At 45.0% G+C, this 22,416-nt stretch overlaps 1 protein-coding gene across 2 annotated transcripts; it reads right to left on the reverse strand.

Moving 5' to 3' along the window:
* Positions 1 to 30: 30 nt before the first annotated feature.
* vgll4b (vestigial-like family member 4b) lies at positions 31 to 21,391 on the reverse strand. Of its 2 annotated transcripts, XM_057029104.1 has the most exons (6): positions 21,169 to 21,391; positions 20,191 to 20,264; positions 9,367 to 9,595; positions 3,428 to 3,707; positions 3,235 to 3,349; positions 31 to 3,086 (listed from the first exon to the last, which is right to left on the reverse strand). In XM_057029104.1, the coding sequence occupies exons 2-6, from the start codon at positions 20,252 to 20,254 to the stop codon at positions 2,830 to 2,832; spliced, it is 945 nt and encodes a 314-aa protein (XP_056885084.1). In that variant the 5' UTR covers positions 20,255 to 20,264; positions 21,169 to 21,391; the 3' UTR covers positions 31 to 2,829. The 2 variants fall into 2 exon arrangements, with proteins under 2 accessions (XP_056885084.1, XP_056885083.1); XM_057029103.1 differs by lacking the exons at positions 20,191 to 20,264; positions 21,169 to 21,391 and adding an exon at positions 13,002 to 13,364.
* Positions 21,392 to 22,416: the final 1,025 nt, after the last annotated feature.

The raw sequence follows: 22,416 nt of genomic DNA on the forward strand, positions 1-22,416 counted from the left end.
ACAACCCCAAAAGGGACACAGCAGACAAGATTGTGGTTTAAAAGCACTTTATTGTTCATCAAGGCTACATACAAAAAAGGTGGCCTGCCAAAACCTTTTAAGTAAGAGGGACAGAGCCACACATTGTTTTCTCAGTACACTTAAATTCATAACAGTTCTGAGTATTACTACCACTAAGTACATGCTACTTCCACTTCAAAGAGGACCTGGAAACAGTGGTACAGAGTAAAGTCCAACTCTGCTTTCTTTTACCACTACATTTGTTATTAACTTAATTACAGGTGAAGAATGGCCCCAGCAGACATGAACAGGACAAAAAACCAATAGTAACCAAGTACTTGATGTGTGGAAATGAGCCCGGTTTCCTAAGAGGGTTTGAAGCTTTTACCTTGAAACTCAAATGTAGAAGAGAAAACATTTAAAGTTGCTCAACTGCAGTGATAAAAGGTTGCTAAATGTCCAGCAGGACTCCCTGGACCAGCGGTAAAGTCTCTGTTCTATCATAGGGACACAGATGGGTCCTGTTAATTGCTGCTCACAGAACATCAGGAGCGAATGGAAGTAGCGATTGTCTCCAACACCAGTGGCTTATTGTGGTTTCATACGTTTGCTGTGTTCCTGCACTTGAACCTTTACTGAGACAAAAGATTTAAAAAAAAAAAAAAAAAGATCAACTTTTTCCTCAGAAAAAAAAAAAGAAAATGCAATGATTACAATATAAGGACAGGAAAAAAACAACAATTAAATAGCTACATATCATTAACAAATTAATAATTCCTCAAAAAATACCTACGATTTTTTTTTCTCTGTACATTCGTTACGCACAGCGTAATGATGGTCTTAAAGTTATTATAAAAAAGTAATTTAAGTGATTTCCTACTCTGTGTAGGGGCTGTGAAAAGACAAAACAGGCGAAGACGCCCTCCTACCTACATGTTGGTAGTGAAATGATAATGAATTACAACAACAACAATAACAATAATAATAATAATAATAATAGACACGGAGCCCTTTTCCCTCGTGTTTTCTAGCATGTGCCACATCCAAACTCCATCAGCATAGACTTAATCTTAGGAGGGGGGCCGCAGCCAAACCTTAAAAAGCCTTTCCAGTGGCGTTGGAGCGCCTTCCGACACCACTCTTGCTCTTCCAGGAGCTCAGCTCCTGAACTCTGCCAACATTGGCATCAGAATCCTCATCGACCCCGACCTGAAGCCGTCACCTGTGTGACGCCAGTAACTCGCCGGTGCGTCGTCACCTGACCCGATGATTGAGGATGGAATGTGTGGACACCTACTTCCTGTCCACTTCTCTGAACTCTGTCCTCTAAACCAAGTGAAACGTGTTCTCTCTGCATCTCTTGTCTGAAGCAGAGAACTGGGAAACAGCTCTGCTTCAGTTGTTCTGGAGACCCAGAGAGAGTCTGAGATCTGTACAAAGCTCTCCCCAGTGGAATGTATGGCCACGGGAGCCGGGCTCGTTTCGACTGGCTTCCCCAGACTGCAGCGGCCTCGCTAACCTGCAGCAACAATGACACAACTGAACACAAACGCTTAATGTTTGACGCTAGCGCCGCCATGGCTTCACCTCCAGGTCATCTGCCTCTGTTAAGTCCAGCTGATGGGTTGGAGCGTCCTGTACCATCGATGGATCAACATCTTCAAACATTCAAGGGCTTCCCATCCCAAAACCACCGTGACCTCACGAGCCCAATGCCCCGAGGGGCGACGCAGCGCTCCTGGTTAAAAACAGCCTTTCCGGAGGCTGTTGTGCTACAGACGTCACCTTACCGATATTAATGGAAAGCAAATGAAATACACAACTGCCACAACAACAACGAGTACAACTGACCCAGCAGTGAGTGTATGGTGTCTATGTCTGTTACTGATAAACAAGTAACAACTAACGTCCAGATGAGAAGGCTAATGGTGGTTAAGATTGAAATGCTTAAAACATTAATAGATACCAGCTATTAAAAACAAAATACATGCATGTGTAGAAGCATTAGTTTAGCCTTTCGGAGCACTCATACATCCACAATGAGTCGGAGCGTTCAAACTCAATAACACCTTCTCCTCACATTAGCGTCCAGCTGCTGCCCCTCCCCCCCCCCCCCCCCTCCAGGAGCCCAGCAGAGGTCTGAAGCTGCGATGACCCGACTGTGCTCCAGAAACTACAGGAAAGTATTCCTAACACAACGAAATGTGTTGTTTGGGGAGTGCATCTGCTCATTTCTTCCCCCACAGCCTTTAAAGTCGCCCCCAACATGCATATTTGCCTATTTTTACCCTTTGCTAAACAAGTGAAATGATTCTGGGATGTCCAGATCAGATGTTGGATTAGCTGCCCCCGCCCCAGAGGGGAGAGAAGAGAGAAGAAAGTGACAACAGACGAGACAAAAAGGGGACAAGCAGATGACTTGAAGCTGTGGAGGGTCTCTTTGGTAGCACAGTCAGGTGATTCTGGGGGGTTTTGCTTCCATGTGTCGGGCATGTTGTAACAAAACAGCTGTAAAGATGAATAATTGAAGACATTTGCTTTCGCTCTTTATGTACATGTAACCTAGAGACGCTGGCTTGAGCCGGACAAGCTCAGGTGATGACAGAGGGGAGGGGCCGCTCCACGCTCCCGTCCAGTCTCCACACGGGACCCTCGTCTCTCGTTCGGGGTTCCCGTCTGCTGTCACCGGGGCAGAGCGCTAAAAAAGGCTGTTCTGTTATTGAAGAAAGTGAGGGGTTGTTTTAGCAGGAGGACACTGGTGGAGGACACGCAGTGACCGGGGAGCGGGTGTTGGTCAGGGCCGGGGGGACGGGGGCAAATCCCTCCCTTTCAGGACAGCACAGAGGGAGAGTGGCTGTGAGTGACCATGTGAGTGTCGGGGGAGGAGTTTGGGCTGCTGCTGGTCGACGAGGGGCTGCCCTTGTTCTTGATCTGCAGCCAGGTCTCGCCCAGCGCCTTGGCAAAGTGGTCGTCCACCGATCCGGTGATGGACAGCGAGTTGGTGGCCACTGGCTCGGGCTCCTTGTAGTTCTTCCCAAGGCTGCGGCGGAAATGTTCCTCGATCACGGGGTCACAGGCTGTGTTGGCTGGAAGAATGAGAGGGGGGACAAAAGGGGGGGTTTCTCTCCAGAATGAAAGAAAAGACTTTCAAAGTGCCAATGAAGCTGCACCAATGGTGTCTGCTGTGTGTGTGTGTGTGTGTGTGTGTGTGTGCGTGTGTGTGCGTGCGCTCACTGTTCGTCCTCCTGTAGCTGCGCAGACTGGAGCAGCTGTTGTGAGACACCGGACAGTGGGACAGGTTGCAGTTGCGGTTGTTGGCCGGGGCGCACGTGATCACGGAAGGACGATTCTACGGAACCAAAAAGGTCAAAGGGTTCAAAGTCCCGCCGGCGAATGTTAAATGTGCTCAGAACCCGGCGCTGCTTACTTGCTGGCGCTCGGCGGCGCCGACCGTGTGCGGCGCCGTGGCCATGATTGGCGCGCTGCTCCGTGCAGACTCCACCAGGCTGTTCTTGGTGAGCGCCAGCGGCTGGTCCATACCGGCTAAACCCACCAGGTGGTGGTGGTGGTGGTGGTGGTGGTGGTGGGCGTGGCCGTACAGGTGGTTGCTGTGGACTCCCAGAGCACCGGGCACCACCACCCCCCCGATGGGGCTCCGGCTGCGCTCCTTAGAAATGGGAGAGCTGCGGTAGTCTCCGTTAGGTTTCCTAAAACACAGAGAAACAAAAGTCTGTGGGTGTTCAACTTAAAGTTGAAGAAAACCTGCAGCAAAACATGAAAATTGCTTTTAACCTTGAGGGTTTTTTTTTTTTTTAAATAAATTGAGCTTTGTAAAGCACTCTACTTTGTATCACCCTGCTAATATCTGCAAGGCATTTGGAGCTCAGGTCTGTACTTTTCCATTAGAGCCAATAAAACACAGCTCAAGGAAAAATCAGAGAGAAAAAGAGAGAACGAGCGAGGGAGAGCGAGCTCAAAATAAAAGGACTGGCTGCAGAAAAAGTGAAAAAGGCTCTTAAACATGGAAGGAGAAACTAAAGAGGAGTTCAACAAAGGACGTTTTGTAAATGGGTTATTACAGAGATCACATGTGCACCCTCTTTATCTCGGATTATTGGGGAGAGTTTTGTAAAAGCTCCTTCAAACTTCCTCAACAGAAGCAAATGGGCAAAAAGTTCAAAGATCCACAATCAATAAATCAACCTGATGCGCAGGGAGACTCGAGGCTCACATGATGCGTCCTGCAGTCATACGCAGCGGGGACACACTGATTTCATTTGCTTCAACTGAACATCCTTTATTCTTCTCTGGTTCAGACTTCTGCTATTTGGAACACAACCATAAACTTAGTGCTTTAGGTCAAAGACGAGATGCAATTTCTATATCAAAGTGGGGGAAAAAAAAGGGTTTGTTCTGCCAAAACTCACATTTTAATCACTCAGAGAAGAGATAAGGATAAGAGACATCAGCATTAAACAGATTCTGGGCTTTTTTTCTCCCTCCAGCCAAGATGATAAAGGCTTGGAAATGTTTGATATGAAGCAAGAGCCTGATACTGAGCACGCTGGCGTCCACAAACAGGTAGCTCTGTTTGAGCTCAGTGTGTGTGTGTGTGTGTGTGTGTGTGTGTGTGTGTGTGTGTGTGTGTGTGTGTGTGTGTGTCTGTAACTGTGTTGCAGCCTGCCTGTCGGTCCACTCCACTGCTCCAATCTGAGGCCCAGCTCCAGGGAGCAGGATTTACTGGACCTCCTCCCTGGAAGTCTCGCTTGTCTCTTCTCTAACACCATCTTCTCCAAGCACACACTCATTCTCCCCCCAAGAAGGCGACAACCAACTGCAGGATGAAAACGCTGCCGAGGCCATTTAAAGATTGGCTTGGATGCTGAAACAGTTGTAGGTCCGTGTGGCTGAGCAACGCGACTGCTGGGTCAAGCATCTGGAGCCCACAGTAACGTTCTTTACGGAACACAGGGGTGGGGGGTGGGGGGTGGGGGGGACGTGAATGCTCTGGACCTTCACTACGAGAAAAAAAAAACAAGGTTGCTAGTTTCCTCTGTTTGTCCCGGGAGCTTACATTAGCGGGGATACCCCTGCGCCCCCCCTCCCCTCTTTTGTCTTCCTGCCTTCCCAGAGAACTTCCTGGGGGTCCAACAGAGACTTGGCAGTTTCTGAAAACACACACAAATGCTTCCACATTGGCTTTCACCTCGACATATGAGGCTAAAACTTCGATAAATGTGTAAAGAAACAATTGTTTAAATGATTCTCTTCTGGGACCATGAAGTTTAATTCTAACAATATCTACCCCCCCCCCCCCACACACACACACACACACACAATACTGTTATTGTGAAATAAAACAATCCCCTGATTAGCTTTCAGACAAACGGCTCCTCTCTTCCAGCTGCTGGGTCTTTAGTTAGTTGTAGAAGTTGTTCCAACTGCAGATCGCTGCCAAAATGGCAGGCATGCCCACATCCTCGCACAAGAGGGGCCCAACCCGGGGGGGCCAGTGAGCGGGATCAACAAATCCAACCAATCAACAGTGAAGAGGTCGAATTTACTGCCGCCCCCACCTTCCCCTCGCCAGACTGCCCACCAAAACCTGGACTGAATTTCATGCCAGAGATCAGGCGCTTCAAAGCCACCCTGTGGGTCTTTGTCAGTCTAACTCACCTCTCAATTATGGCTCGGGTCACAGCTGGGGGGGGGGGGAGAGGGGATGAAGGCTAGGCCACAGGGATGGGGGGGGGCAGAAGAGAGGGGGCAGAGGAGGCAAATGAGGAGGCGTAAGGAGGTAAGGCAGAACTGATCAATCAGTAATATCAGTATTAAGATCATCAATGCAGAAACACACCTCGGGGGCAGCCTGGGACTCAACGGCTCCTCTACAAGATTCAGTGCGTCTTCAAACAGTGACTCTCGTTAGAAACTGACTGATTCATTTGAACGGTGTTCCCAGTCGTTTGGAGTCTGATGCCCGTAGTTTCTCTTTTCCATGAAAGATCCTCTAATTTCAAACAGCAGGGGTCCAACAGTGACGTCCAAAGGACAGGAGCAGTATATCAACAAAATGACACCCCTTGGATCATTCAGAGCTGTGCAGTAATCCAGGAAACACCCTCCCTTGGGCCGTCCCTGAGGTTAAAATAACAACCACGTATAGAGAGAGCTAAATATATTTATTCTACATTCTGGAAACAAAAGCTGCTCCGCACCGAAACAAAATGAAAATGTCTGAGCAAAAGACGTGAACGTATGTTGTCTAAAATGTGCTGCCAGTTTGATGAGTGAACCGTTTTCTGTTGCAGATGCAGGAGCTGCTGGACTCCACTACTTCACCTCACTGTACTCCAATCTCTTCACAGAAAACCTCGCTACAAATCTTTGGTTTGGCAAAAGTTCATGTCCTGCTCCTTTTAAGTCAGGAGGGAGAGCAGTGAGACAGATATACACAGGAAACATCTGGGAGAAATCAGGCTTTAGAGAGAAGACAAAAAAGGGCAGCGCGGGATTAAGGCTCAACCACAGGTTACAACAAGGCCCAAAGCCCTGCGAGGCCTGCAGAACCCACAACATAAATACACCCAGCACACACTATGTTTATCTACTTTCTGCCTTCATAAATCAGTTTTTTGTTGTTAGTTGTCTTTGTTTTACCACAAGGATACAGATCACTTATATCAATCGAAAAGATCCCATTAAAATAACGGTAATTCCTGATAGAAATCTAAATCTATTTGTATAAATGTTCTTGTTAGTTGAGGGTAAAGACAAATGCTCTTTTTGATGGCTGCATGTGTTATCAGCGCTTGGAGAGAAGGTCTGGGAACAATCGCAATGAGTCCAAACATGAACCCGCTCCCAGAGGACTACAGAACTCCTCACTTCCCTCACACTCTACACACATTTCCATGTAAAACAAGGTAACAATGACTTCAACACACTCACAAGCTTATTCTCTTTCCATATGGCCTGTGGAGAACCTCCATGAGAACAACTTGGTGATGAATTTCCCAGCAGAGAGCAGCTGCAGCTTTCGTAGGCTGCAGCGGAGCATCGTCGTTAAACTGGATTTGAGTTAGATAGAATTTCATTATTGTCCCAAAACTGAGTGTTTACTTCCTCATAATTCACTTCTGTTTATCATGTAATGAATATCTGTGGTAGCCTTTAGCCTACGCTAACATGTGGGGGCCTTCTCTCAACATGTGAACAGAATTTAGTATCAAAATTGTGACGCTGAGTGTGAAGATGTGTCCATCTCGCCCCTAAACGGTCTGCTGTTTCACCGCTTTAATGAAAACTCTCTTCTTCCTGTGACAAAGAGCCACACACTGGGAAACAAGAACACAATCGCCTCCATTGTTTGGTACAGACTCTATAGAGAGGAAGCCAGAGTGTCTGTTGATCAGTTACCTGCAGGATCAACCAAGAACCTTTTCTGTAAAGTTTGGAGAAAAATTAGAATAGAAAATATTCTGCAACACTTGTGAAGTTGTAATTTACATACTTTAGCCACATGGTGCAACGCAAATCTAAAAGCTCCAAGTCAAAGCTGACGATGACCTTCATAACTCCAAATATTCATATCAGGATGTTCTGAAGGTAAGATTCATTTTACGCATTACGTGAATAAAATCTTGAGGTCTTGAGTCTATTCATCGAAATAAGGTCTTAGAAACCACGGCTAATGTTATGGATGTCAGCTTAAGCAGACAGTAGTCATAAATTTAAAGAAACCCCCTTAAATTGGTAATCAAGTCAAAACAACTAGGCAGAGCCATCACTGGTCCTGTCTTACAAGTCCAGCTCAGGGTGAGCTGGTGTCAGGTGTCTGTGTCAACATTCACCAACAATCCCCCTCAATTTCCAGACAAAGAACAACTATCCAACCATTCAAGCTGAGACAGAGACAGACAGACAGACAGAGACAGACAGACAGAGAGAGAGAGAGAGAGCGAGAGAGAGAGAGAGCGAGAGAGAGAGCGAGCTTGAGTGTGTGTCTGTATCAGAGAGATTCAGGGGTTCATTTTTGGGCCTTCTTCCAGCATTTTTCCAAGTCATTTTACTGTAAGTGTCCTGGTGTTTTCTGTACAATGGAAGTTGTTTTTCCGTGCTATTTTTATCTTAGCGTAACAGCACTAACCCATCATTCTCCACTTCCCTGTAGTCACTCTGGGCAGCCACAGCAATTTGAAAGTGGAAGAAAACTTTCCTTGAGCTGAACACAGGTTTCAACAAATCATTCAGCGAGTCGTGTTGTCAGTGGAAGCCTCGCAGCAAACTGCTGATTAAATTAAAAGAAAGGTTTATATGGTCCTCAGGCAAACAGGCTCCCAGTTAGGAAAATCCCATCTCAAAGCTTTAGAAATGTGAAATAAACTTGCAAGTCAACGGCACAGAGAGACACTGAGAGTGAGAGAGTGAGAGAGAGAGTGAGAGAGTGCATTGTGCATGAAATCTGAAGTATATTCCTAGAGTTGAAAGGCTTGAGAATAAACCCCAAAGCAGGAAAATGCCACAGATTTGCTGCCTGGGTTTTCCCAGCAGCGGTGCCTTGATGACAGATGCATCCTTAACACAAAAAAGATGACTGTGCACAAATGTCAACTCATATTAATCCTTATTTTGCCCCGATAATCACAAGACGCACCCTGTGGTTGCTCCTATAGTGACTAACATTTATGTTTAATCATTCGTACAGCCTGAAAATGATACAAAAGCAACATCATTATTAATGATGGTATAAACGTGATATTAGATAAAACCGGATTGTACTTTTATTATAAAAGAGCATCCAGTGAAACCCTGGCACGAAGGCAAATGTCCCCACTCTGCCCAACACCTCGTCTGTCTCTAAATAGCAATGGCAGCAGTCCCGTGACTGACTCAGGCCAACGAGAGACGGATCAAGCTAATTGACACCACTGCCCTCAGCTCCAGCACTTGTTTGCTACCAATCAATGTTCTAGAATCTCTGGAATCTCTGGAAGTGGGAATGTGGGAACTCCAGAGATGTGACTAATCTTGCTCTGGTGCGGTCCTCATTTCCAGGCTTCCAGAAACCTGTGGCTATATTGAGGAGTGCTGTGGAGCCAGCTGAAACTGGCGTAGCACTCAGTAGTCCGAAGAGAGACTTCTCAGAAAAGTTCGCTTGTGCAGCCTGAAGAAGTGGGAACCCGCAAACAAATGGCCAAGAGAAATACTGGTGCGCACGGGACAAAAATACGTTTTTTAGATTAAAAACAGTGAGTTCTTTGTGTGAATACTGTATGTACCTTCCATTTAAACCTATTATTTGGTGAAATTGACTTCAGCGCCTCAAGAAATTAGCCCCTAGGAAAGAACATGATGTGTACTTACAGCTGTGTGGCAAATAACCTGCTCATCTTGGCCACATGCTCGTTGTCGTCCATGTCGCTGTCCCCGAGGTCTCCGCTCAGCTTCCTCTTGGTGGGACTGATGGGGGGAGGACCCGTCCTGTGGCTGGAGACAGAAGACGAGGACGAGGACAGTGATGAGGAAGAAGAGGAGGAAGACGAGGACAGGGACAGCGAGTGGAGTCTGGGGTCAGCCCGCAAAGCTGCTTCACCTGTAGAGGAAGACAAAGGAGAAAAGAAAGGAGATGCTCAATCCTGACGGGTGCAGAGACGTGTCCATTAAGGTACCTAAACGCCTGTTTTTCTTTTTAACCGACATTAGCCAAAATGTGCGTGAAACCACTGTTTTCTGCTCGATGTTATCTGACGTGCTGCGTGTTTCCTGTCAGCTCCAGCACACTGAATGAAGCACAAACCTGCAGCATGAAGCAGAAAAGTGTGGTTGACAGTGTTTTGGAAGAAATAGTTGTGGATGGGCTGGGCAGTGTGTTGCTGCCTGTGTGGATCTCTCTGTCTTCCTCCAGTCGGACCCCAGTACAGAGGGCCTACAGAGGAGCCAGTGAGTGGGAGTGAAGAGTAAGGAAGTCCGGAAAACTACCACTGGCTCTGCCTCAGCGCAGGGACTTTCCACTGCTACGGCCTCCTGTATCTGTCTGACTTTTCCCAAACAAAACACTGAGCCTCCAAACTCAAGCTTCCATTTCCTACCAGCGGCTTCCCATATTTTTTTTCCATATTCAAAAACCAAACAACTGCTCCGATTTGGAGCACTTCCAAGTACGTTCTGCTGCTCGCCACATGACACCCTATCTGTTTTGTTGACAAAAGTTACATTAGGAATAAACCTCGTCTCCCAGCCGTCCAGAAATGCCCCCCTGACTCAACACCCCCCCCCCCCCCAACACACACGCACACACTCTTCCTGTGTGCGAGTGGTTTCAGCAAAGCCTCCACCTCCTCCCACTTTCTGGCATGTTCCTACTCGCTCCACTGTGCACCATGGTAACAAGAGTGACATCATTCTTTTTGGCAGGACAGGAAGATGGCAGGAAAAGAAGGGAGACTGTGACACCGACCAATCAGGGCGCAGGATACTTTAAGAGCTACCAGGAGATGAATGAAGAGCTCGGTGTTGGACGATCTTTGACCTTCTTGACCATCAAAGAGACAAGATCTTTAGCTGAAAGCAGGGAAGGTCAACTAAAGTTGAGTACAACGTTATTTTTCAGTCACTAGAAAAGAAATCTGCATTGTATATCAGCTTTGAGGACAAAGAACATAATATTTGAGCAGTTTTAACCTTACTGGCAACACAGCAAAGCACAAGAGAAACCAAACAGCTGCTCCACAGCTCTGTGACTTCATTTAGAAGACAGATGAAACTACACGTACTAACACCACTCAGCAGTTTACTTTCAGGACAATAATTAAATCAGAGGTGCTGAATCGGGACAGAATACGAAGCCTTGTGGGCTGTCCTGTCACGCCTTTCTATTGTGGATGCGAATATGGTGTAAAAGCTCTCTCTGGTTTAAATGGGAATGCTGCATCTAAACACAGAAACTGAGAACTTTCTGTTTTTTGGCCAAGCAACAGATTCTTTTTGAGGAGGGCAGCAGGACAGGAGTATCCCTGAGCCCTCTCTGCTCTCAGCTCATTAGGTCTACGCAATGATCAAAGTCTATTTCTCTTGACAGAACTTCAAACAGCTTAGAATCAGGATGAGATTGGATTACAAATGGAGGCGAACCTTTTTTCCACTTCCCTGTTTTATCCCCCTCGAGAGATTTCATAAAGATCAGCCCAAGCTTGCCCTCACGCATCTCTACCAAGTAGAAAATGTATTATTTTTGCCTGTGTTTCTCCATAACATGACCTTTAATTCCATAGTATTACTGGGTGTCAAACGCCTAAGAGAGCCGAATTTTTAAAGTGGAAGTGTCACTTTGATCTCCGGCACAAAGAGGAAGAAGGAGGAGAAATGTTGACAAAGGTGAACAACTACGGAGAGACAGTGAGCCTTCCCCGTCCACCGTGGACCGCTTAGCAACAGAAGAGCTGGAGCTGCTTAGATGTCATGAAATAATAAATGTGAAAATGTGTCAAAATCAATCAGTACAGGTAACAATCAGACATGTTAAATTAAAACGTCACATCAGAATCCTCCTAAAATAATCCCCCAAATGCACTTCTTTTTTTTTTTCTTTCTCAAAAGGTCACAGCTTAAGGATTTTATGGAAAGCATTTTAAAACAGCAAAAGTGGCGCGCTGTTAGTGTTTGATGATTTAATGAAACAATGGACACTTAAATAGGCTACTTGCACTAACACATCCAGCATTTTCCATTTTCAGGGTACACAAAAGAAATATGAGTCACTCTGTCTGCGTTTGTCCCATCAGGGCTTCAGAACAGAGTGCCAGTATGTGAGCACTCGTGTGTGTGTGTGTGTGTGTGTGTGTGTGTGTGTGTGTGTGTGTGTGTGTGTGTGTGTGTGTGTGTGTGTATACTGTCAGCAGATGTAATCCAGCATGTGCACTCGTGCACACAAGTCAGAACGCTCACATTTATCACAGGGCTCTTCATCTACGTCTTTGCTGGACATGTTTGAACACGGAGGACTTTACTAGGACTCGTATTCTTGTCTCTGCTCATTTCCTGTCGTATCGGCTCTTTCATAGCAGCACGGAGGGAGGGAAAAGCCCACCACCGGTTGGAGTCATTCTGCAGGAATTCATTTCCACCGTTTCTAATTCTGCTCCTGCAGCACTCGTGCCATTTTGTTCAGATGGATGAAACAACACATGAAAGCTGGATGCACTGACGTTGACCCCGTGGCTGTTGCCGACACGCTTAATCGAGCTTCACAGTTAGTGAAATGAGAACAGTGGAATGCATTCTTAAAACTGGAAACATGACAACTGGGGCCATCTTCCTCAGGTCAAGAGGGATCTCAACAACACAATCACAAATACACAATTCTGCTCATACAGAAGACCAAACATTAAGTGTGATCATTCAGCAAAAATGGATTTTCAAGAGAATTAAACAGAGATAGTGGATGAAAGCACAAGAAATACACTCTTACAATTATGCAGAACAGATCCCAACCCTAACTTTTAATAGAGTATTTAACATAATGACCTGAAGCGGCTGCACATCCATTAATGACAGAACACCTCATTAGAAACTGTGGAGCAATGCACCATCACGAAGAAGGGGGAGAAGACGAAATACACAAGGTTTATCTACACGTTGCAGCCATAACAAAATTAAGGATAATTAACCTGGGAGAGTTAGAGAGTAAATGGTAATGCAGTGAGTCAGGGGGCCACTGTAGCTGTAGTTATAGTTAATGGTTAAGGCTGATCACAACTACAGGATCGTCAATCCAATAGATAATCTGGCAAAACTCGTTTAGGTTAAATGTCAATGTAACCATTTTTTTGTAGGTGACAACCAAATGTAACGTAAAGAACGTCAAACTGGGCTCCGAACACCAAATCTCAGCCCTGGCCAGAGTCCCAACACCCAAAGAGTTTTCTCTGCTCGGCTCCTGGAAACTTGGGGCTAACTCGCCCACGACCACCCGGTCCAACACCCCACAGGCGCCCGCTTACCTTCGTAGCAGAGGATGCCGATGTTGTTGTTCATCTTGTCCAGGTACTGGTAGTTCAACAGGTCCATTTTCGTGAGTAGCATTGATCTCGTTGTCTGGTAGTCAAAACGAGCAGCTTTTCTTCTTCTTCCCCTCCTCTCGACGGGTAAACAGCGACAGGCCCGACCTCCAACTTCCCTCACTACCAACCCGCGCACACAGAAAACCCTCGGGGCGGATTCCCGGGTGTCCCGGCGACTTTTAGCCACTTCGATTACTTAGAAACGAGTTCAAGAGAGCAGGGAAGCGTCAGTTGTCCTCACAGCCAGCTGTAAGTCGACTGCACTGACACGCAGGCTGGGCTCGCTGTGACCCCCCACCCCACCGCGGCTTGGCTCCGCGGCGCACTGCGCATGCTCACAAATCTCTGGAGCGCCTCGAATATCACGGATGCTTTACGCACAAGATCAGCCTCTCCAAACACATCCAGAGTGGAAAGAGGGGGGAGAGACACCCCAACAGACGGTGTCAAGTGTGACAAAGATCACTGATGCAGATCCGCGAGGTGTAATAAACCACAGAAAGACGCTCCAAACGCACGCGTCGTGCCTGGAATTTACATAGAAGTGGTGCTATTTAAATCGCCAGCTTTATATACTGATATTCGCCGAGTGAATCCCTGTTAATATAGTATGGGAATTTTATAGTTCACATGGCACTAAAGTGTAGAAAGGTTTGTTGTTGCAGCAAGGGGAACATAAATCAGGAATTTTGGGATTATTTAACATGATGTATTCATGATTTCTTTATGAAGAAATCTTTAAAGGTTATAGGCAATAACTGTAAGAGACTATGAAGTTACCAGAAGGACATAAAACGAACTAAAAGAGTTTGTAAAGATGAACAGTCAGTAAAGTTTTGCAGTGGTTCTCTACTGCCCCCTGGTGTCTAGTTCGGGGTACCGTTTTCCGGAGGAATGGGGCGGCTGTGAGAATAAACAGATTGGGAATATGATTGTCATCAGAAAAGGCTTTCCTCTGGTTGTTTAATGAGGACATAATGAGCAGGGCGTGGTGGTGCTTCCGCCTTTAAATGGCGTTTACAGCAACATTGTGCATTTTCCAGCTAACGGTTTTTATCCACAAAACCATAAAATGAGAAGGAACACGTCAACATTGGACAATATCCCTGCAAATTTCGAAGCCAAGCCAAAGTTTAGGAGGCAGGATGAAGCTGGCAGATCTTTTTACTCTTTTTTCATTGTAAAGTACATTTAAAGCCTGTGGCTGTAACACCAGTTCTGAGCAGAACAAAACAATTCTAAAAGTCAGGCCCAAAAGGTCGCATAATTCACAGTTGCTCCTTATTCAAAAGAAGGAAACACCCGCATGTATCCTCGGTTTTCTTTCAGTACAACTGGAAGAGTATCCGGTGCTGCTCAGAATGATGCAAACAGGCAGAGGGAGCATCAGCCCAAACACGTCTGGAGGAATTCAGAGGAAAAAGCAAAAAAAAAGCAGAGAAAGTTCAAATCTCTCCAACACCAAGCACCCAAACTGCACAGCTCAAAGTCTCCCCCTGCTGGAAACGCCTGATCGTGGCAATCAGTGTTAAAAAGGTTTGTGTCTGATACCCTGGACCACTTTACCTGTAGGTCATAGCTCAAGGATTCTTTGGAAAGCATTTTAATACAGCAAAAGTGGCGCAGTGTTAGTGTTTGATGATTTAATGAAACAAGACTTGTTAAAATTATGGGCCTCTAAATAACCAGATTTTTGTGTTTGGGGCTTAAAATGATATATAACCCATACATGAGCTCATAAACTAAATACATTTAAAACATATTTGCTATTTCATACACTAGCTTGATGTCAGATGTATAATTTAGCATCCTAACACTGGTCTCACTTTCTTAGCATGAAACGGTTGGTTAGAATTGCTCTTTTCTCAAACGCAGCATCTTTATTGTGGCTCAACACACTGCAAGAGTGGTTAAAAACAAGGAGATTAGCAATTACACAACAAGCTGAAGCTATTCCACATTCCCCCCTCACAAGCGAGCTGTTAGAGCCAAACCATCCTACCAGCTCTACGGTTTCACGGTGGATATTGGCTAAACAAAGTGATCACTGAAAATGTGTTTTGAAAATCAAAATAAGATAGTTACAGTATTGACTGACGCATTAACACACTCAGGGTGTGTGGCGTGGTAGCACGAATCGACCGATGCCTTTATTTATGCGTCTGCGTCAATCACCTTTGATCAATGGGGACGAGGTGGCGCCGCCCACGGGCTCCCTGCAGGCCTGTGTGTCTCAGCAGGTCTGGGCTTCTCCTGGCAGAGGGTGTGTGTGGACACCGCACATGGTGAGTCATCTAAAATGGTTTTTTCATTAAAATTCTGCACCAACAGGCAGGATAAAGCCCCGTGGGGGTGACTATTGGAAAAAGTTAGTCGACTTTTTTTTTCTTTTTTAATCAGTAGCTTAATAAATTATATTGGGTCCGATATACCAAAACAACATGATTATGTTGCTTTGTTTACACAATGACATAATGAATTAAGACAAAAGAGTTTTGGTAAACCTGATTATTTAATTCTGATTTTTTTTCCATAAACCCGGCACGGCAAGATTCAGGATTACACGCACAGAAACCAAACCACAACTACAAAAACCAGAGGACAGACCTGTGCACAAGTTGCATATTTTACCTTGTTGATATCAAGCTTTCACCAGGAAATGTCCCTGTAATTTTCCAAATAAAAATGCATCTACATCACAGAAAAGGTCATCATAGCAAGTCTGTTAATATCCCCAAATAATAGCTCAAGATCAACCAGGCCTTCAATCCAACAGTGTCTTCATCTGCAAATGAACCCAGAGGACGGGACGTCTAAAAGCTACAGCATGCTGTTGTTCTTTTGGGTTTGTTTTTTTTGGTTCCTTTACAAACTGTTAAAATAAAAGCAGTTCTGCTGCTTTCCTGTAAAGACTAAGTTATTCTTCTGGTCTCATCTCTCCCTCTGACCTGGCCTGGACACATGTTTATTCACACCTCTCTGTCTCATATGATAACAAGACGTCTGCTAATCCCCTCAAACTCTGAGATAACGTATGTCCAGCTATGATATTATTGGTACTGAGTAACAGCTGAGATGTGCTAGAATAGTTACGGATCAATGTCCTCTGTCTGTGCCTGAATGATAGATTTGGCATCTAAAATATTGTCGGACTTCCATGGAGTTATCGCTCAGATGACCATATTCACAGGTTCCATTTGTATCTGCCACCAAAAAGGCTCACAGCACTTGTTCTTGTTTAACCTTATCTGAGAGAACTCTGCAGTCCTGTTGAGTAACTATGGAGGGTTCTATCAAAAAGCAAAGAATGTCAAGTATGTGTGGTCAGCACAGCTTCCTGGCCAGGACAGCACAGCGGCCATGGAAGCAGCAACTGTGGCATTTACGCAGAATGAATGCAGGACATGAGTTCTGAACCAGTAGTAAAAGCCCCCAAATTCAGAGGTGACCCCCCCCTTCCCAGGTCACTGGGAGCGAAAACAATAACATGGAACTCAAATACAGCTCCAAGAATTAACTAAACAATAACCCTTTTTAGAAATGTACAACGGTCTTTCCACAAAGGAGGGGGGGGGGGGGGGGGGGGGCTGGCCTGAATACACAGCATGGCTTGAAATTATGGGCATGAGATCTTTGTGGCGAAAGCTGAAAAGAGAAACGCTGCATGTACGGAACAAAACAAAGGGTTAATTGTATTTAACCTTGTGATTTGCAAGTGACACTTGACATTTGACATGGCGACCATAGCGTCCCCTTTGTTCGCTCCCACTGGAGGCTCGACAAAGCACTGACAGTGGCGTGCGTGGATGCGTGCGCTCCGACCAGTGGACAGCAGAGTAAGTCCGACTGCTGAAGGGAGTGGATGAAGAGGAAAAGAAAACGGCAGGGAGGAGTTTAGATGACAGCAACACGGAGAGAAGACGGGATAAATGTGGCGTTCCATAATGATGGTTCAGACATTAAGCCGTCAGGATTGACTTTCTGGTTGGTCAGAAACTTAACATAAGAACTGAAGCCAACCCTAATATCCCAATATGTCAAGTGGCTGCGAGAGTGGCTAGAGAACAGTAATTGGCTCAGTGCTGCACGCTACACCTCCCAACTACTGCTTCCCACAGCAGGTCCAGTTCATGCCAACTCCCATGCAGCCTCTACGTCTCCTCCCATAAGCTTATTACATGGCGTTACTTTTAATGTGCTAAAACCAATACCGGTATTTCATAGTGTGAGAAAATAAACGATATCTTAAGTAGAGCTGGTAATCAGCTGGCCAGATTTAGCTGCTCTTCTGGACCTGGTCTCCAAAGCAACCGGAAGATATTGAGCCTCACTGAATCCACTTGTCCAACCAATAATCCATGAATGGATCAATAAATGACTCTTCTGAGGCTCAGGTCAGGAACAATGGCAGGATTCATGCAGGGGAGGTTATTCAAGAGATGGTTGCGGCCCTCATAAAATCTTTATTGATAACTGAAGACTCCTTGACCCACAAACACTGATAGGAGCCAACGGCTCATGAGGGTGATCACAACACAGCACAAGCCAACCAGCAACAGATGGAAACCTGAGCAGTTCAGAGCAAAGTAGGAAGAAGACCATTCATGCAAACTTTCCGGAGCACAACAAGAATGCATTTTTCCACAAATAGACGTGTTTATGCGAAGCAGCACTTTCTACAGACATCATCACTCCTGAAATCACTTCACCAGCCCGTGTTACACAAACGTACCACCTGTTCAGTCGCAGCCTGAGGGCTCACGCTCACACACCGAGGGCTACGCCTGTGGGAATACCTCGGGCTTCAGCGTCTCGCCTGAGGAAGCTCAGAACACACAGCCTGCAGAGGTCAGGGACTGACCCGACCTCCAGTCGACATCCGGGAGTAATTGCTCCTTGGGTATCGGTGACAACATCTGGGAGGGTTTAATCTTCCACCAGAAAGACTGGGAATGTTTGAATAGTGCAGCTCGGAGTGGCTTTGCCATGTGTAATCTCGCTGGAAAGAGTTCCACAGCCTCCTCTCACAGAGGCTGGCAACCAGTATTACGCCTGTGTGAGTCACTTGCCTTCAGGCCATCGATACCAACTACTGCATCACTACTGTATCACTTTTAATCTGTATAAATAGTACAAGCATGTCTTCTTTTTTCCAAAGATGCTGGAGGGATTACTGCACTCACCAGTTTGAGTCCACTCCAGTTACAGGTGTTTGTGGTGTCAACAGAGGACGCCTTATTACATGTAGAAGGAAACATTTTCATGGACATATTAGCCTGTTGATACCAATCTAGCTCCTTTAAGTGCGTCAGGCTCACATCGGTTCATCTCGACACCAAATGAAGCTAAACCTGTGTCAGCGGTTACTAAAACCTCCACGATTTATTCTCTCCAAGTATCACCTGATCCAGCCATTAGGGGAATATAAGTTACAGAGTCTTGGTGCTCCGCATCCACTTCTTTACAGTCAGTTTTTGTTGTTCAGGGGGGAAGAGAAACCCAGACCAGGACCAAAGAAACACACACACCCAGAATCTAGCTGATTCCACCCACAGGCATGAATTCTTGGTCAAATTACCTCTCACCCACAGCACAACCTGTTTCTAGTAGGTCACGCTCAAATTAGGACAACAAACTGAAACAAAAAGGACAAAATTTAAAAGCTATTACAGAGGGACACACAAAATAAAATGCCGCACCACTCAAGAGGAGCACTTTTATGACGACGAACCTCCACGCTGCAACAATGAGACACACTAGTACCTGTTGTCAATAAAGGAAAATAAAGGGTGGAGTTCACTGTTCCACACCGCCAAAATTACTGCCGAGGTAACACCAAGTATGAATTGTCAGACTTAAGGCACTTCTTAGAATTAGTCTTGGGATTTCTCCGCGAAAACAGGCAGTTTTTTTGAAGTGAGATGAGTGGAAAGTAATGTTATCCACAGTTGTGTGACAGTGCATGGTATTTTGTAAATGACAACTTCATAAGGAGCAATCATCAGTTTAAGCAAAAGAACTGACTGCAGGACAGAAAACTCAACGGGCTGCTGGTCTGGTTGGTTGACTCATAACCTCTCTGTGGAGTAGCTGGCTGGTTAGCTTAGCTCTTGTGCTATTGTCCAAACAGGTTAAGTGCATTGTCTTTGGACAAAGAGGCGGTGAACGACACACAACAAAAAGTGACAACGCAGAGGAAAAAAAACAAAAACACTGCAGGGAAATGAGTGAGAGGAGGATTAGGGAGGAGATCTCCACTGGCCTTTACTCACAAGTGCACGAAGATAATAGCCAGTTCCTTTGAACCAAATAATCCTGGAAACAAAGGCCTTTAACAGGGCTCAATTTATATTTTAAGCAGTATGTGGATACCCCAACTCAAGTCATTTTCTTATATTTCTGAAATAGACGAGAAAACCGAATTTGTATGCGTGAATTATAATATTCACACGTCTTAATTGGAATTTTTATACCGGCCGTTTTCCTCTGAACAACTCAGCGTTCCCTGTTCATTTCAGATCACTTCATATCCAATCACAGCACCCATAACCTGGTTTGAAAAATACTTTTTCCTGTTTGTCTGCAACAATACTTTAGATTAGGTGTCACAAGAGACCACAGGCCTTGCTAGGAGCAATGCTGAAAACAGCACACTCGGCTTCTCCATGAAATACTTCTGCACATCTACTCTGTGTGCCCACAGGTCAGGAGGATTTGCTTTAGAAGCAATGCTAGAAGCCTTACGTGTGGTGTATACGGACGAGTGCAGGGGAAAAGTTCTGAAAAATATATAAACAGGAGGAGAACTGGCTGAGATGTAGATCCAGCTCCACCTTGTGTGAGTACAAGTTGACTCAAGTCATCAAGCGGGTTGAAAATCAGCGCTGGTGGGAGCTGGGGGTGTTTGGCCTGGATTTACTACTTAAATCTCTCGCAGCACAAAGACGTATATTGTCTTTACGGGAGAAAACAGGGCCGGGGTTAACAACTAATGCAATGCGGCCATGCTCGCACTAATTGTTTTGTCTTTGTTGTAGCTCCTGCACGAACTGAGCAGACAGGAAAAACCAGAAGCCTTTGCTAACGCTGACATACAAAAGACCAAAGGGAGCAGTTTGATCAAACGTACCATCTTCCTCATTTGCATGAACAAATGACGCCGCTCTCGAGAGAACATCCAGCGGTGTCTCCATGCTGGAGCGCCTGTGGATCAGAGAGTTTGGGTATCAGAAGAAGGTACAAGCAAAACTATCCTACATTTTGATACCTAAAACCTTAAGACATGTATACTTTATGTTTTAGTGTATGGTGATGCACATCCAATAAAAAGACATCACAAGTAAATCACATCTTTTTTGGAAGATCAAAAATATTGAAAACATTCCTGAACAAAATGGTTTAAAACAAACAAAAATGCTTCTGTGAACTGATTAGACACAGGAATAAGACTGTTTTGTGAAGATTTCTATGGCCACCTTTTATACTCCTTTCTATTTCATATTTTTAACGTGGCACTATTGCATGGCAGCTGCCTCTGTACCTGCCACTGCTGCTGTTTCTGAACGTTTCTGAGTGACACGTCCTGGAAAAGGAAAATCTAACACTTGCCAAAAATGTTCCCTGTAAAATCATAACAATATCCTGTGAATGAGGGCATGTCTCACGTGTATTACGTATGAAATTCCTTTTAATCCTACATTCTTGGAATACCTTTCCTTGAGTTGGTGTTATGGCTGCAGATAAAACTGCCAACATTTCGTCGCAGATCTCCTGAAACCTGTCACAACACAACAACGCGTTTGACACCATGCGCGCAAAACCATTAATGTGACGCTTAAAAGAAACCATAACAAGTGCGTCTGAATGTAGGCCCGGTAACAGACATAAGCCTGGCTAATTACGTGATTATCGTGTCATAAACAAAACGCAGGCTTTAATTTGGAGAAGTTTTATAGCGTAGCCGTGCTACAGGACGCCGATTAGTGGATGTTAAGTGCGCGGCCGAGCAGGGTTTTTTAAATTCTGTTGCCGTCTTAAATCGGTCCTTGGCGCAATCTTCAATTAAACTGACAATATTTCACACAAACTGACCAAATTAGCAACATACTTTTAAAAACTTTCTTCAGAAATACCCGAACCGATCGTGGGTCTTGAGAACCGACCAGCTTCAAGCGCCACTTTCAGAAGCTCCGCGCGTGGCAACGTCCACGCAGGAAAGTTGAGGCACGAGGGCAGATAAATATCCTACAAAAATAACGCCACGGGAACGAGGAAAGACAATGGTGGCAGAACAGTCGAGACAGTCTTGGCTGGAGCTAAACGAGGAAGAGGGAAAGGAGAGGAGGAGGGGGGAGGGAGGAAGGGAGGGAGGGCAGGAATGCCTGGAATGATGGAATTCAGTTCCTAGCAGGTGGTGAAAGTGAAACGCTCTGATTGGCGGAGGAGCGAGGCGATGACATCAGTATATATATTATGATAATGAGCACCTTGCATCACTTCCGGTGAAGGTGTCACAGCGTGACTCATATGGGATGAAAGTCGATGTTTAACTTCCTGTCTGCGGGAATTGCTCAATTGTGTTACTTTAAAATAAAACAGTCACGTTTTTGTTGTCTCAGTTTTATCTTATTTGTTAAATGAAAACTTTTATTTATTAGTTAAGGAGAAGCAGATTTGTTTGTAGCACAATTTAGAGTTGTTACTTATAACATAATCGGGAGGTAATACACAGAAGATAAAATGACAAATTAAGACAAGAGTGAAATTAATCAATAATAATTAATCAATCAATCAATAAAATTCTGTTTACTTAAATACAATCTATTCAATAAAATGCATTTGTAACTGTTAGAATCCAGCATGTAAGTTTTGCTCAATTAAAGCCACAGTTGTAAATTTCAGTTGCAAATATAGATTAGATCTCCCATTTTTTGATAACTTCAAAACCAATATTTGTTTTAATTCCTGATCTATTAATCATGATAGAAAGCAGGTGGACTGCACATTTGCTTGAATAAGGCTGTGTAGCCCACATAGTGGTTTGTTTTTAGTAAACCTTAAAAAAACCAACCTGAAATAGAAACAATAAATACAGGGAGGAAGAATCTTAATATTCACCATTGACCAATCATCTGTTTTCTGGAATTCCATTATTGATGTTGATGTTCACCGTCATCAATAATATCAATAATGTTCTCTGTGTATGTGGCATCTATTGCACCTCTGCTCATCCCAACGAGAGGGACCCCTCATCTGTGGCTTTCTTCAGGGATTCTTCTTCTTTCATAAAGGTTTTTTTAAAGATATTCCTGAGCTGGTTAGAGGGTCTCAAGACAGATTCAATTTATTGTTTCTG

The sequence above is a fragment of the Takifugu flavidus genome, chromosome 4, assembly GCF_003711565.1.
Source record: "Takifugu flavidus isolate HTHZ2018 chromosome 4, ASM371156v2, whole genome shotgun sequence".
Lineage (NCBI taxonomy): Eukaryota > Metazoa > Chordata > Actinopteri > Tetraodontiformes > Tetraodontidae > Takifugu > Takifugu flavidus.